The sequence below is a fragment of the Anser brachyrhynchus genome (assembly GCF_964034855.1).
Source record: "Anser brachyrhynchus genome assembly, chromosome: 5".
NCBI classification, from domain to species: Eukaryota; Metazoa; Chordata; class Aves; order Anseriformes; family Anatidae; genus Anser; species Anser brachyrhynchus.
The window spans coordinates 31,523,746-31,540,371 of record NC_137699.1 but is presented as its reverse complement, the minus strand read 5'-3'; the positions used below and the strand labels follow the sequence as shown (position 1 = coordinate 31,540,371).

Here is a 16,626-nt window from a genome sequence, read left to right as displayed (position 1 = left end):
ACCTGTCTTACAAAGAGCTACAGATAGCCCTCATTCACCATATCAAAGTTAAATACCTCTGATTTCCTAACCCCGTGAATGAGTAACTAAAGGTATTTCTTCAGTAAGGGGCTGCAGATTGAAGATGAACCTATCCAAAAAAAGTGTTGCTGCTAGGAAGATGGAAGTGCTTTGAAAAGCTTCTGTCCTTTGAGAAACGGTCTACTTATGAAGGAATTTTACCTGTGATTTGTATGTTGCTTTTTCAGCTAAGGATTTTATTTTTTTGGTTAACTCTGTGCAGCTGATTATGTATATTTTCATACTAGCCTAAAAATGAACAAACTCTTAAAGAGAACATGCCTAAACACTGAAAAACCACTAAGCACTTCCCCTGCATGGAGTAAAGTGGTCTTGCTTCAAGAGTTAAAAACAAATCAACATGGTGTTCCGTCCTCTACTGCTTCCCCATTGACTGCAAAGATCAGGTTCTCTGAATGTTTAGAAAAGACAAAGAATTTAAACAGATATAAAATACTCTGTTATCAAATGAGGATAATCACTTGGTTTGTGAGAGAAGCATGTTTAGCATTTATGAAATATGGGGGACATCCATAAAAAGAGAGAATCTAACTCTCTTTATGGAGTAGACTGGTGATTTTATGAAAAACATGCATTGACTGGTGATATGTCTTTTTTGGATGTGTTCATCTTATAACTAAAGATTGCGTTGCCTTCATCCGTGTCCTTGCCACAGGAATTTTTCATTCATTTCAAGTACATTGCATGCTCATGTGCGAGATGTATGGGCTCCGATCAGGCATTTTTGCAAGTGCTTCTGAAGCAGCCGTAGTTGTTCCTGTGTTAACTTCTCTCACAGTGCACATATGTTCATTCCCTACGTAAAGCATTTGAACTTTAAGATGTGACTTCAGAGTAGTTAAGGCAAAAGTAGTAGTGTATTTCACATTATAAAAGCTGATCAAGTCATAGTTCACTCTGCAAATACCTACCTCATGTCTGAAAATTGTGCAGGAAGGAACTCGGGCACTGAAATATTTCCTCGGTATTTTAAGAAAAAAATGGAAATAATTGAGTGTAATCTTTGAGAAATTGACTATCTAAGTCTGTATCCTTTTGGAAAGTGTTAAACTTTTTGCTTACAAACAGTCTTATTCACCAGTTTCTTAGCTGTGTCAGCCAACCCCCCTGTTCATATCTTGCAGTATTAGTTGCTACCTGAGCGCTTATCCCAATGGGTTTTCTGTATAGTAATGATACATTTTTCTCTAAATGTCTTGTCAAGGCTTTGCTCTACCTACATAGGAATTCTGTTCTGAAATGGGCTCTCAGGGCCGATTAACTTAATGAATAATGTTTCTCCTATGATTTTTACTTTCTTTCAATCATTGTTTTGTTTACAGACCAGCAGTGGCTTATAAATGAGAATAACCGACTAGCTGCCCTTCAGCAACAACAGAGGGAGTTTGCAGTGCAAACAGAATCTGCACTGTATGCAGAGGCTGAGGTGCAGAGTAGCATTGGGCAGGAAATCTGCCCTTCCCTGCTACAGCAGAACAAGAAGAGACTGGTGCAACTGGAGCTCTTGCGAAGGTACTCCTTAAAAAAGGCAGAAAGAAACATTAGACGGAAAAAGGTCAAATTCCAGCTGGAAAGGATAGTCAAGAAGCAGAAATTATTGGAAGCCAAACAAAATCTAGAGCAGCTGGAAGCTAGCTGCTGGCTCAGTGAAGTGTGTGTGAAACAACCCCGAGTCCTAAACCAAAATATTGCAGTACAGGCCTCTCGGGATCACCCGTTACAAAAGAGGAGGAGGTCATTGGGTTCAAGTTCCTTGCAACGCAGGCAGCATTCGTTCTGTAACCTCCATCTGCCCCAGGTACCCAGGTAAGTTAACATCTACCAATTCCTCTGCACTCTCAAAAATAATTTAAATTTAGGTATTTTCACTGGCCACCTGTAATCCAGAATGCCTTTCAATTTATTGATACAATCCTAAAACTCGTGATATCACTGAATATACTATACCGTATGCCACACTGGAGCTGTTTGTTCTTTTTCCTTAGATTTGTACAGTGCATTCCTGGCTTAGGTCTCTGACACAGTCTATCTCAGTGTTTTGTTTCTTTCCTCTCTCAAGCCTTTCTGCATTTTTTACCTCATTGTAAATGCTTTCCAGAACTGGCTTAATTTTTAGTTCTTACCTTGTTCAAATTGCTGTTAAATAATAATTTCTTCATTATTTTATTGTAATTAGAGTCCAAGTATTTCTTCTGAGCATTTTTATCATTAGGGTGATTCTGGCTTGGACTTTGAAGTTGGCTAGCCTTTCTCAAGCTAAATAAACATCTCTACACAATGCTAAAAATTGGGGTGACAGTGTCACTATCACAGCATGGTCCCAAAGGCAGGAATTAGCTTAACTCTGCTAAGTGACTTACTGTGACTTAAGAGCTATCCTTTATTTTTAACTAACATTTTCAGCTACTTTAGACTACAGAGACTAAATACCAAGCCATACAACATAGCATCAAGCTATTCATTTCCGTTGTAGAAATTATTTCAGGATATCTAGGGAACTGGACTGTATGGTCACTGACAGAATATGCATTTTTTTAATTCTCTGCTAGAAACTGATTTTGAAAGGCATTGAGGTTCTTGCTTCATGTGCCATTACTCTTAAAATGCAAGGCGTTACTGATGTCAAAATGTAAAGTATGTTATTCAGGAAAGTATTGGGCTATATTTCTTATTTATTCCCACAGCTGTTTGTTGAAGGGGGAGACTATCTCAAAGTTATCTACCTCACCAAATACCGATCAATGCTGTGAAGGCAATGCATCTGAGAAGTTGTCATCTGTAGGATATCCTTTCAGAAAAGTTAAAGATGTTTCCAGGGATGATGACCTTAATGATGAAAAAGGTATCTCCTTTTTAGTACAGAAGCAGCTAACTGAAAAACAAAAAGCATCCTCATTTAGAAGTAAAAAAGGAGCAGAAAGGGACTCTAATGATTCAGCTATCATGCCTCATACCAGTAAAAATTATCAAAAAATGGAAAAGCTGGATGATAGCACAGGGCAAGCTGGATGTCAAAAACAGACTTCTAAGGGCTCTTCTCCTGATCATTTTAAGGAGAAAGATGAGCCTCAAACCTTCATTACAGGGACAAGAATGACAAAAGCAAAGGTACCAGGAGATTTGAGTCAGCCTGCAAATAGCTATCTAGAACAAAACAGAGCTCAAGTATCCAATAAAAAGACTGGAATGGATATCAACGGGAAGCGCCGTAGTTCTTCTCCAGAAAATTTTGCTAAAGAAATGAAGAAAGAAGTAGTGTACGGAAACCTGCCATCATCACATCTAAACCAAACAGCCAAGAATCTGAAGAGAGAGCCAGCCTCAGCCTTTCATGAGAAATCGTCAGTGGAACAGCAGGAATTTCTGATGGTAGCAACATCAGTTGGAAATCTCACTAAGATGAACACACAGGCACCACTCTCTTACGCTGAAAAAAAATGGCACAGTGCTGAGCTGTTAAGTGCTGGAGTGTCCAAAACAGCCACAGATATGCTGGGGAACTGGCAAGAAGATGATGAAAATGAGATTTCTGATACTGACAGTTCCTATTCTGTAGATTCGCTCTCCTGTGCTTATGCAAAAGCTTTTGCTGAGAAACTGAAACAAGAAGATTTCAGCAGAAATAAATGTTTTGCCAACCCAGAAGATTCTGAGAGCGATGACAGTCAAATGTCACAAGACTCTTTGGTAGAAAAGGAAAATAAAGTCAAAATGCGAAATAAAAGCCAGTTTCACAAGTTAAAGGCCCCCCATCAGCCAGCTAGGCTTTACAAAAGCAGAACTGAACACCATCTTTCATCTTTGGTGACATCCTACGCATCACATAGGAGACTGGGAAGGGTCGAAAGAAGCTTTTCTCTGGACAGCTTGGGTGATGGAGAAGAAGTACCAGCAGAAGACCCAGTAGAAGAATCCAAATCTGATTCATCTGATGAAGTGCCAGCAGAGATTTTTTGGAAGTTACAAACTCCAACATCACCAACTATACGGACTGAGGAAGACTCTGAGTCCAAGATCTGCGATAGAGATACAGAAGGAACAAATTACGACCTGAAGCTGAGTAGTTCCTTCTATTTGGACACTAAATCACAGCCTGCTTCCAGTAATGCTTGCAAGCAGTTTCTGAAGGAGGCAACGGTCTCTTTTGTACAACAAGAAAGGTCACTCGATAGAAGACTATATTATGGTCTTCCTGTGGCTGCTCAGTCTTCCTGTGACTCAAAGGTTGAAATCGGCAGCCCCAGAATAACAGTACCTTCTTCCCATGAAAATCTGGAATTTCAAGATGCTCGTCTCTACTCTTTGAGCAAACCAAAGGGTTGGCTGAAGAAAGATGACCTAAAACAGTCAGCTGCTGAATTTTCTTTTGTTTCTGGCTCTAAGCAGATACACAGCATTACTCATTTATCGCATAGTATAAAGGAAATAAACTCAGCTTTCTCCTCTGACACATCAGAAATACCTTTACCTGAAACAACAACAGCTGCAAGCAGAGTTTCTGAGAATGGATCATTAAATAGGATTACTGAGGAATGGACAAATGCTAATGAAAATTCTCCCTTGGAATCTCAAGACGTAACATCCTCATTTGTTAGTTCAGTAGGACCAAGCTCTTCGTTTGTTTGCATTTCAGCAAAACCTGATTATTATGAACATTCAATGTCAAATCATCCTGAACAAGAACAACTGAATGAATTATCTACTTACAGGTCTACCACTGAATGCATACAAACATTCGGCTGTTTGGAAAGCACCTCCACTGCAGACTGCTTGTCACTGGTACCTGGAAAAGAAGAGGATTCTCTCCAGAGAATTCATCCAGAGCTGCCAAAAGATCACAATCTGGAAAAAGCACCTTTTATTTCTGTGTTGCCTGTGCATGTTTTGGAGCAGAGGAATGGCTGTGTAGATTCAGATTTAGAAGATGATTTCTTCAGAAATATTGAAAAAGATGACCTAGATGATGACTACAATAACTTGACAGAACCAAAGATAACAGATTTGAACACTGGAAGTGCATCTGTCAATTCACCTGCTGCTGAATCTTACACAGGATTTGCTTATAACATGGCCTCAACACAAAGTTCTGCAGTAAAACAAGTTCAGTTTGGAAACCATGTGCAGCTTTTTCCAAGAAGGGAAATACCAACATGTTGTGATGAAGGTTTCTTTCTCAGTAACTTAACAAATCAGAACTGCTCTACAGGAAGCATTTATGAGCTTCAGGTATTGGCTAGACAAGGAGCAGAATCAGCTGTTACACTAGGTCTCCTCAGGTCTGGGGAGAGTAATTTGGAAACAATGCAAGATACAGATTATGAACAAATATCTGCAGAAGAAATAACCGTAGGCACAGATTTTTCCTCAAAGAAGGTAACATATAAATGTAACCCTTTAGTTCTTGCTTACAGTGCAAGTTATGACCAATCTGCAACACCAGTAGAGTTGTCTCAAAAAGAGAAGATCTGTATGGAAACAAGCACAGATAGCTTGGCAGAGATTGTGACAGAAGCACCTTCATTAAGAGATGATGAAGACTACGAACCAAAGGATCCAGAGTTGTCTTCATCAAATCATTACGAATTCAAAAGCAAACCTGTTCCAAAAAATTACTCCCCTGAATGTGTGCTAGCAGATGGTCCTGTAGGCTGCTTATCCCAACATATTTCAGAAAAGTCTACATTGTGCGCTGACAATATAAAAGCAGAAAGCAGTGAAAGCAATTCTCAGGCTGTAGTTCAGAAGGAGTTTGTACCCAAATACAAAAACCTAATGGTAAATGAAGCAAGTTATCTCACGGTGAACGTAAATGGGAAGGACACTGAGTCCTTCCCTGCTGCTGTTTGTGAGAGTACAAATAATTTGCTCCCAGAATCCAATTCAAGTGTATTTTACCAAGCTTCATCAAAAGTTAATCTTTTTCAAAGTGCTTCTGAGACTGAAAATTGTGATAAATTATTGGAGCATGTCACAATAGTGAAAGGAGATTATGATGCTACATCTAATCATACTATGGAAGTCAGTACCACAAAAAGTTGTTCTGACATAGATTCCAACTGCCTTTGTACCACATGTTCTTCAAAATCAACAGGGGAGAAGAACAGTATGTATAAGCTGACTGACATTTCTGTGGAATTTGATGCAACTATTCCATTGGAAACAAAAACAAAGAATAAATCTTTACTTGAATCAAGAGAAGAGAAAGAAGCCTGTTTTGAAAGTGATTGCCCGGAGGACATTTTACTTGTTGAAGATCATGTAAACTCAGAATTGGGAAGAGTATTTGAATACAACACAAATAAGTTGGCTACTGTTTCTCAAGAGGAGAGCCTGTATATAAATAAAGAATACAAGTTTTTAAGAAACCCAGAAACTGATCCAGAAGAAGCTATAGTTCCTTATCAGAATACAAAAGCCAACACTGATGAAGAAGAGACAAAGTTGATGAATAGTGCAGTCAACTTAGAAAAAAACATGTTGGAAATTAAATCTGGACAGGTAGAAAGTTTACCTGAATACCCAGTACCCAAAGCCCAAAGTGTAACTGCAGATAGGAGTGCAGAGAATTTTACAAGCATCAGTCTATCTCAAAATCCAAATAAACTTATTGATATTGTAGCTTCTGAAGTTCAGTGTGAGGTTTATACAAACCTGTGCCTGACACATGAAGAGGCAGAGAAAGATGAATCACAGGTAGGTAGCACTGATGTGGAACACACTCAGGAATCAAAAGCACTCATGTGTTCTGATAGCTATGTTAAAACAAACAGCTTTTGCCCAAAAAAGGAAAGTGAGAAAATAGAAATTGCTGTTTATTCACCGGAGCTTTCTGTTTCTCCCCAAAACACTCCTTCAGCTGTGTGTTCCCACACAACAGATGTTACACAGGATATGTTAGGCTTCCTTGATGCCTGTGAAGGGCTTTTACAGAGAAACAGAACAATAGAAAATGTGTTTGATATGGAGGACGTAGCTGCAACAGGGCTAATCACAGGTAGGCAAGGAAATATTTTAGAAAAAAATGAAAACGAAAAGCAAGTAGAGTCTAGCAATTTAACTGAACATTTTATACCAAATTGCTTACCCCATGAAAACTTTGACCAGGAAAACAAGGTTAGTGAATGTGAAGTGACTGAGAGCGAAGAACAAATTATCATGACAAACACTGAGGGACCAATTATTATGAAGCAAGAAGACATATGTACAGACAAAAATGTTTTATTTCCTGAAGAGTCTCCAGCTTTGCATCAGGTGAATTGTGATAGAGATGACAAAGAAGAAATTTTAAATCAGTATGAGATCCCTGAAAGATACCTTACAGCTTCAGGACTAGAACAGAATATGCTGTCAGTAGATGATTCACAATACTGTGATCCTATTGAAATGAGTGAAGATCATGGCTCAGTGGACTCTGCTACAGATACAAGAAACACAGTGATGAAAGATATCGATGTATATGAATGTTCAGTTGATGATAGTATTAATATTGACAAATATACAATTGGGCAAGAATCTAAACGTCTCCACGTTAAAGAGGACAGCCACACGTATATGAGTTGCTCTGTGCAATATCCTGAGCATGGTACTTCAGAAAAATTGAATGAAAGTATCGTTAGAAAACATGAAATTTGTGGATTGGATTCCATAGGCTCCAGAGTTGTTGATGAGAAAGTGCATTTGATGAATCTAAATCAAATGGACAAAACAGACAGAGAAAGGCAGATGTTTTTGGAAAACACAGAGGAGGTAGAACGGATCATTTTACAAAACCTCAGTGAACTATTCCCTGAAAATAAAGACGGTTGCCATAATGACAGTAGACTAGATGAAATCTTAAGAGAAAGCCAGTGGGTGTCTACCAGCTTTTCTGGAAGCAATGAAGAAACCAGCAAGCAGCAAAATCCACCAGCAACACTGAAGTCTACTGAAAACATCCACAAAGATTCAGATAAAGGCTCTCTGTGTCAGTCTGTAAATCAACTTTTCTATCTTGGAGTAAGTGATAATTCTCATGTTGTTCCAGATGTTCCCACTGCATCAGAAGGGCATACAAAACAGTCTAATAGCTGTGCTGGAACTGGAGTGGTTCTTCCTTACTATGAAACACTAGTGGAGAATGAAGTCTGTGTCAGTACTCCAGGTAAAACAGTCAACGAAGAGGGAGCTGACACATCTATTTCTGATAAAATTCAAAGTAGAAATGAAACTTTCCTGCAAAACAGGACCACGCTGGACAGACAGGAGGAAGAACCCTTTGTATTTAACAGTACACCCAATTCTGCACCTGGGCAACCTGTCAGTGAGAACAGCCCTTCTGTGCCCTATTGTGTGGGCGGTGATGAATCTGAAACTGTTGCACTTAAGCAAGGAGCAGAAGAAAAACCATTTTCCTTGGAAAAAATAGATTCGTCTGAAGACATAATTCAGGATATTAGCAAGTCCCATGAAGAACCCAGTGTGGATTTAATGGTTAACAAAATATCAAAAGACTGCTTTAATTCCATAGAAGAACAATATCAAGAGGAAAAGGATACCATCATGCCTGATTCACTGCACTTGGATAATTCGAACCTGCTTTCTTCTTCAGAGAAAGAAGCGATGGAAGATGCAGGGGAAAAAGCAAAGCATTCTACACTGGAAATCTCTTCTCAAAAAACGTTTCACAATATTAACGTGACTGAGACAGAACTTCACTCAGGGAGTCTATCACAACGTGATGACAAGGAGAAATGCTTAAACACAAGTTGTAGTATAACAAGCAGTAAAAATGATAATGCAGGGTTTCCTGGTATATCTGGATATCAGCATGAGCCAAGAGGAAATGAGGGACACAGGACTTCAGAAGAGTGCTGTGTAGACTGTCCAGAGAGCCCCATTTCTGAGAACATTTCTACCCTTTCAGAAAGTCTGAACAAGTCTCTGTGGGAAAATCCACATTCTAATAAAGAGCTTCTAAATTACAAGAGCAACCCTCGTCTCACGCATAGCCCAGTATCATTTGCAGATTTTTTGTTTGACAGCAATGGAGACAAATGTAAAAATGATGCTGTTCTCCCTGAAGAAACAAAATACTTTGAAAGAGAATCAACTGATTTAAGTGTATCTGTAACTTTTCCTGATGTTTCTCAAAAAGGAGATGAAAGGAATAATAATTCTGCAGTAACAGAGGCCACAGATGCTCGGAATAAAAAAATCCCTGAAGAAGCTGTGGGAACAGATCAAAATGGGAAAATAATTCAAGGTTCTTTCCAGAATTGCAATGATACTAAAGAAAACAAAATGCACGAGTACTTAGAGCACTACAGTAACACTTCTAGTATGACTGTACCAGAATCAGGCATGCTTGCTTTTCAAAGCCTAGGGAAGATTGGCAGTAAAGAATTCAAGTGTCTTCCAACCTGCTTCGCAGAAGATGCTCCAACAGATAAACTGTTTCAAAGCTCTAAAAATGTCAGTGCTTTCAATACTTGTTTACTTGATGACTCAAAATCTCTAATATTTAGTCATCTTGAGGACTCGCTTCAGGACACCATTTTAACCGAGCAAGTATCCTCAGGTTCTGCAGATGTGCAGTCTGTGAAAGAAGATTTTCCCCAAACACGTGCAAAAGTTAATTACCCATCCTTAACAGCATTTTCAGAATGTTCTTCAGCTGCAGATATAGACCATGGTGTAACTGGCACGTGTGGTATTTCACATACCAGTATATTAAAACATCCTCCATTTGCTGTTTTACAAATGCAAGACACTCAGTCTGATAAGTCTGTGGTCTTTGATGAGCCAGTACATGCTTCAGGAAGTATTTTACTTTCTCTTGCAAAAGAAAACAGGCATTATCCAGTATCAGACACAGACTCTACTTTGTATGAAAATTCCACTGTAGATGTGGAACCTATATATGGAAGTAATTGTCAACAATTTGACAATGATAACAAAGTTGATCAGCACCACTGGGGTAAAGTTCTAGCACAGAAAGCTTGCACGGAACACACAAAGAAAGTTTCGGGTGATGCTGATTCTCTGTCATTACCATCATTACCTCTTTGGGATACTGGGAGGTCAATTCTGGTTAAAGAGGGACAAATGAGAAAAATACTTAATAGAAATGAGGAACAACTGCATTCAAGTACTGAGGCTGAACAATCTGTAGTGAAGAAAAAGCAAAGAAAAACAGTAAATAGAGAAGCTGAAAGGCAAACTAGGGTATCTTCAAATTCTACAAGTGAATTAATAGACCCACAAGATGGAACAGATACATATTTTCCAGGAGATGTTAACATGGATCCTGAACACATGTGTGATTCATTTGGTCCAGCAAAGAGCAGAAGCAGTGATCCCAGACAACTGTATCACACTGTTTTAGGTTTTGAAAAAAGTCCTGCAGATCTGCAAGGCAATTGTCATTACGTGCCTACAGGTGGTGCTAATCCAGGTCAAACAAATACAGATGGTAGAAAACGGATTTTACTTTGCAAAAATAATGCAGATTCAAGTATTGATGCTGATGCAGACAGTTGTTCAACAACAGGAGATGATACAATGAAGAATGAGACTCTGAAATCAGAAAGACTCAAGTTTTCTTTAACGAATAATGAAACGAACCCCTTAAAATTTTTAACAGAAGACCATGATTTGCCTACACAAGAATCCAAATTGGTACAATTCAGGAGCAAAAGGTCATGGTCTACTACCCAGAATACAAACAGCTGTAAACAAAGTGAACAGAGACCTTATCTACAAAGTCATAGACTATCAGCCCCAGCTATTGCTGTGTTCTCTGATCTAGATTATACTTCTGAAGCTTCATCTAAGGTAGATCATTTGTTATATTCTGCATCTAAATCGTTACAAGATTTAAATATGAGTGTAGAGCCTCCATCACCAACTGAAGATGATCTTCACGGAATTGAAAGATTTTCAAAGCAGGAATCAAAGAACTTTCTGCAGGTTAAATCTAAACCCAGATTTCAGCAAAGAATGACACAGACTAAGAAGCTTGCAAACTGTGATCTAAAAAATGTACATTATGCAGCAAGAACCCAAAGCAGCCAGTCTTTAAAAGACAGTACTGTTCATTCTTCATCTTTACTGCATACAGCTTACAGCTCTGTGGGTGCAGAAGAAAATACCCATTCAAAGAGCAGTTCTGTAGCTCAGTGTAGTGAAGGGAGAGTTGAAGAAGCTGGATACCAGCCAGGAACAGATAAGTCTTCACACGACAATAAAGATGCAATGCATTTTAATTCAAGTGATATCAACCCGTATATTCATCCGTGGCAACAAGATGAATTGTGCAAGATTGGTTGGAAGCAGTATGTTTTTGGAAGTGCAAGTGATGTGTCTTGCAATCAAATGCCTTTAAACCTGGACAGTCGTAAAGTTACTAGATGTTCCAGTGTGGACAATGGATTGAATTCTCAGAATTCTCCTTTTCATTCTCATCTCAGTTCATATGCTACTGCGAAAGTTTTGTCAAGCACTTTAAGCAGCATTGAAGGTCTTCAAGGATGGGATGTCAGACAAGGCTTTGAATCTGCTTACTCAAGTGACAGTACCAAGCAGTATAGCAATGTATCCATTGAAACACTGAAAACTAATCCAGAAAATAACACTGCTGAATTTGTGAACCCTTCTGCGCATCCTGGTAACTCTGCAATGCAGGTTGATGAAATTGTGCTATTATATCCTTCTGAGTCAGAAAGGTCTTCCAAAAAATCACCAGGGATTACATGTGAGCAGGGAACACAAACAGTGGCTACAGCACGGTATAAAAGGCAGAGAAGACACCAGAGAAGCTACACAGATGTTTCTGCCAGAAAGCAGGAAACAAACAGAGATTTACTTCAGCAACATTCTTCTTGGACAAGTATGCAGAACCTGTCCATGCACCTGTCACAGCTTATCCAGAACACTTCTGAGCTGTTGGGAAACCTCTCCCAACAAAATATTATAGACAATGAACAAAATGCCAAAATAAGGCAAAGAAAAACTGAAGAAGGTGCAAAAGCTGCTAGATTGGATAGCTGCACTCAAACTACAGCAGATATAGGCACTCAAACTGAGATTTTGGAAGAACCTCAAAGCAAACATGAAGAAAAACAAGTGCAGGTAAAAATGGAAAATGAACTGAGGGCAGCTCGAGCAGTACGCGGTGATTTGGAAGGAGTAGGTGCAGATGTAGGTAAGGTTCCCAAAAGGAAGGAGGAAACTCTTGCTCTTGGAGAAAGAGCACAAGAACAAACAGAGATGAGAAATCTGGACAATCCTGACTTCCATGACAGTCTTGACAGCATTTTAGAAGATTCCTTTATGCGTCTGCCTTTCTTACCCAGAGCCTCTACTCCGACCTTAGATTTTCAAAAAACATCATTAAACACACAGCAGAACGCTGCATTTGCTAGTACCAGAGTTTCATCTGTCACATCATCTTCACTGAGTTCAGGGAAAGATGATTCTTCATGCACTGTTGTTAGCAGCCCTACTAATAGCACCTTTCAATCTCCAGCATCTTATACTCAGGATAAAAGAAGTGTCAATGAACCGGAGGTTCCAGTAGAAAGAAAACTTCATTACAAAAATACGCTGTTAGTGGATAGGGCCTCCTCTCCTATTCTTACTCTTAGTGCTAGCCCCAAAAGCCAGAATGCTTTCAGTAAGCCTACCTGCTCTATTAAGGAACCTTTTGGATATTCCGGTGACACTTTAAGTCCCCTTCACAGTCAGAGAAAGAAAAGGTTGGGTCCGCAGTCTGGCACAGAACCTCACATGGACAATTTTTCACAGACTGAAACAGATAGCGAATCAAGCACTTTTAGAGACAGCAAGGGCGTAATAAACACATCTGGAGGTTTCTCAGATAAGAAAGCGCCCAAAAAGTTTTTAGGAAAGGATGGTTCAGAAGATGTGGAACAACAGCGTAGATACACTGTTGGCGCACACACTACAATTTGCGCAAAACGACTATATCACTCCAGTAGTATGTTAGAGGTCTCTGGCCATACAGAGGTTTTAACAGGTGATGTTAGAGACTGCAATCCGCTGGCACGTTCACTTCATTGCACATACATCACAGGGGGAGGAAGAGGTTCTTTAGGTGGAATTAGACATGAAAATTATGTTGGTAATTCTGATTCTGCATTGATTCACAACTACTCACCTCCAAAATCTGACTTACTTTTTCATCAAAAAAGTAGTGCCACGTGTTTAAGTAAGGCAAACATTAACGAGTCCTCAGAACCTCTGGTAGAAGCATCTTCTCTACAATTCCGTGACTTCTGGAAAAATGAAAGCAGCTGCCCTCTCCTCTCTGATGTGAGTGATGTGCAAACTTCCTTCCAAGATGACAACACAAGTTCTGTCACTGAAACTGAATGTGACACTGAAATTCCTGTGAACAAAAATACTTTTGTAAAGCCTTATAGGCCTCGGAGCTACAGTCTTCGTGACTTACCCATACACAATAAATTCAGCAACTGGTGTGGTGTGAAGGGCAGTCCTCCTCCTTCGTTACTCAGCCTGAGTGGCAGTGCCACTGACTTACAAAGTCAGGCAGAAACTAAGCCTGGAAGCAAACAAGCAACGGAAATAGAAGGGAAATCCCAACTTTGTGACAGCAGAAGCAGAGAGATTGAGAGGCTTCAGAGAGAACGTGCTCAGATTATGTCTGGCATACACTTGGATCTGCATCAGCATCCCCTTAGTGTGGAACTGACCGAAGCAAAGCTGAATTACGGCATTGGGGAAACAGACGCGCTGCTGAGGGTTCTGCAGAGTGGAACTGCAGATGACCTGATGGCCATTCCAGTAAAGCAACAACTTTATGAAAGGTAAATTACTTAGAGTTGTATTAAGTATTTTGAATTCACTTCGCGTACAACCTCATGCAGCATAAATAACACACAGTAAAGGGCACTTAATCACTTGGTCGCACTGAGTGAACTGTATGTGAAGAGATACAGTATTGCGATTATTTTATATATAGTTAAATAATGCATTTAAAATTTAGAGGTTACTTAAAGGAAACAGGGACAAGTATAAGAGTCAGTGTAATTCAAATCTAATGTCACCCCACTCTTAAAATTTCCAGTAGCTCTAAGAGTGATCATGCGTACCTGGTGACCATGCAAGTGCATCCTGTTTACGCATCTCATGCTTCTGTGAATAAATGTTGCTGTGTGAATATCCAAAACTAACATTTAAATACCCATAAATACACAAAATGAATTATGAAAAAAATAAGTTCCTAAATTGTGATTGGATTATAGAACTGTTTTGGAAATCGTAACTAAAAAAAACAGGAGGAGCTACGTTATTCTTCTTCCTCACGTTTCCTTTTCAGACATTACAAGCCCTAACCAAGACCTTTGTATGTATTTCTTACTGTTATAAAAGCAGTGGAGTTTTAGAACTTCTGCATGTCTTAGCATGTGACTGAAGGGGGTACTTGCAGGAGGAGTGTACCTTATTAGATTCCTAGAATTCTTACATTACAAAGCTACCTAGTATTTAAGGCATTAAAAAAACAACCAAACAGAAATTGTAACTTTGCAGGGTGCACTTTGTTACTCTGTGTTTCTCTGACAGACACATGAGGACTATTGAAACCCTGAGGAAGGAAAGAGAGAAAAGGCTGCAAAGATACCACAGAAGCCGAAGTCTGAGTCCTCAAAAACATTTCAGTCTGTTGCAAACACTGGATGGTAGTCACAGGGATCTAGAGCTCCCTAGCAGACGCCGAGAATATCTGCAGCAGCTGAGAAGAGATGTGGTGGAAAATACAAGGTAGGGCATTAGAAACCTCCCTTTTGACTTGATGAACGTTAACAGTGCTCGCAATGTGTGTGCACTGATGAGACTCCTGTGGCAGTTGTCTCAGGATACTCAGTTGTCTCTCAGGAGAAACACGTGCCATTATTCAATTAATTGAAATCTTCCATCAAGTTTATTTCAGTTTATAACAAGAACCTGATTAATGCATATAATATATAGGAAAGCCAAGGATTCAGTCTTGGCTCATTATATACTGTTATATTGTTATATTATGTGTGTTTTCTCCCACTTACCTATCCTTACAGAGTTCAAGAACCGAAAAGAAGAAGCATTCAGCACCCTTCAGAGATTGAACTGATGCTCAGAGACTATCAGAAGGCACGAGAGGAAACCAAAACTGAGATTGCACGAGCTAGGGACAAACTTCGGGAGAGAGCTGAGCAAGAAAAAAGACGTATAAGGGAGCAAATATTTTCTCAGTTACAGAAGGTGAGCATTACAGAGGAAATTTTTTCGCATTGTACACATCAATGCATGTTTTTTAAAGAAACTTCTGTGGTTCAGTAATTCTCCTGTTTGACATAATGCATAGAAAAGCCAAATAATTAAATGGAAATTTGTGCTTAAAAAAATCTTAGTAATACTGAATTGATGTACTGCTCATCCTTCTGAAGTACATCTTTCTGGAGCTGTTGTTTCTTGAGCACAATTTTTCTGCAAGAAACTTTTGTTTTCTCATTGGATCAAGCTTACAGAGTCATCCTTCTGGGCACATGCCCAGTCTTTGGAAAACTTTGAAAAGGTAAACTGAGTTTATTTCAGCATGTACTTAAACAGAAAGGACATAATTGTTGTTGGTGTTTTTTCTGTTTTTTTTTTTTTCTCTTTTTAGACTGTTCTGTGTATGCATGTTTAACTTGTACTTTTATTTCTGCATTTTGTTACCCATCTTGCACAGTCTGTGTGTGTGAATTTTTCATTGTTATTCAAGGACAATACCTTGTTGGGAGGTACCTCTTCTGTCCAGTTACTGACTGTACTTTCATGCCTTAATCTTCGTCACTGCCTGAAAATGCAGCATTAGTCATAGCTGCAGACTTCCTCTCCTCGTATGTGCATATGTGGTGAACACTCATTTCATTGCTGTCCACCCTTTTAAGGCACCTAGAATTCAGGCATCACCAGTAGATGACTGGATCTTGCTATTTACTTATGACCAGATCTTATCTGCTTCCATATCTGTTGTATGAAACATCAAAGTACTTCAACTGAGTTGAAAAAACAAAACTTAAAACCACCCTTGAAAGTATAAATCTTCTTGCAGTTCTCAGTATTTTCTTATTAAGTAATTTGTTCTTCATCTCTTGGGCTGGCATTGACTGGTTGCATTGGTTGCAATAAAACCTTCAGTATTTATCAGCTACATTTGACCAGCATGTTATGCCAGGCAAAAAGTAATAAATGAGACTAAAAAAAAAGATCTTTTTTAAATATTCGTTTCCCCTTAAACATCGTAGAATTGGTTTGATAGCTTGGAATCTTGTAGCTGAAGAGCAATGTTAGGATTATCCAGATTTTCCTAGACTGGTGGTTTTTACAGGGTGGTTTGCTCTGTAGCTCATAAAATCTTACTGGTTCAAACGAGCCTGCTTGTTTAATACCTTCTGTATTAAGCAAAAAGCAACAGCCTTTGTCCTGTCAATACTCCTTGAAAGAAATCAGACTCCAGCTTATTCCTCTTTCATCTTTTAGTGCTGTTACTGATTTGACTAGGTG

General features: G+C 39.1%; 1 protein-coding gene across 14 annotated transcripts in view; it reads left to right on the top strand.

Annotated features, from left to right (window-relative positions):
• STARD9 (StAR related lipid transfer domain containing 9) overlaps nt 1–16,626 on the top strand; it is a 106,854-nt gene that overhangs the window by 82,629 nt on the left and 7,599 nt on the right. For all 14 annotated transcript variants that reach the window (XM_080594807.1, XM_080594813.1, XM_080594809.1 and 11 more), the window contains 4 exons: nt 1,404–1,887; nt 2,766–13,907; nt 14,665–14,862; nt 15,156–15,339. In XM_080594807.1, the coding sequence (XP_080450933.1) occupies nt 1,404–1,887; nt 2,766–13,907; nt 14,665–14,862; nt 15,156–15,339 (12,008 nt within the window). The remainder of the gene's footprint in view (nt 1–1,403; nt 1,888–2,765; nt 13,908–14,664; nt 14,863–15,155; nt 15,340–16,626) is intronic.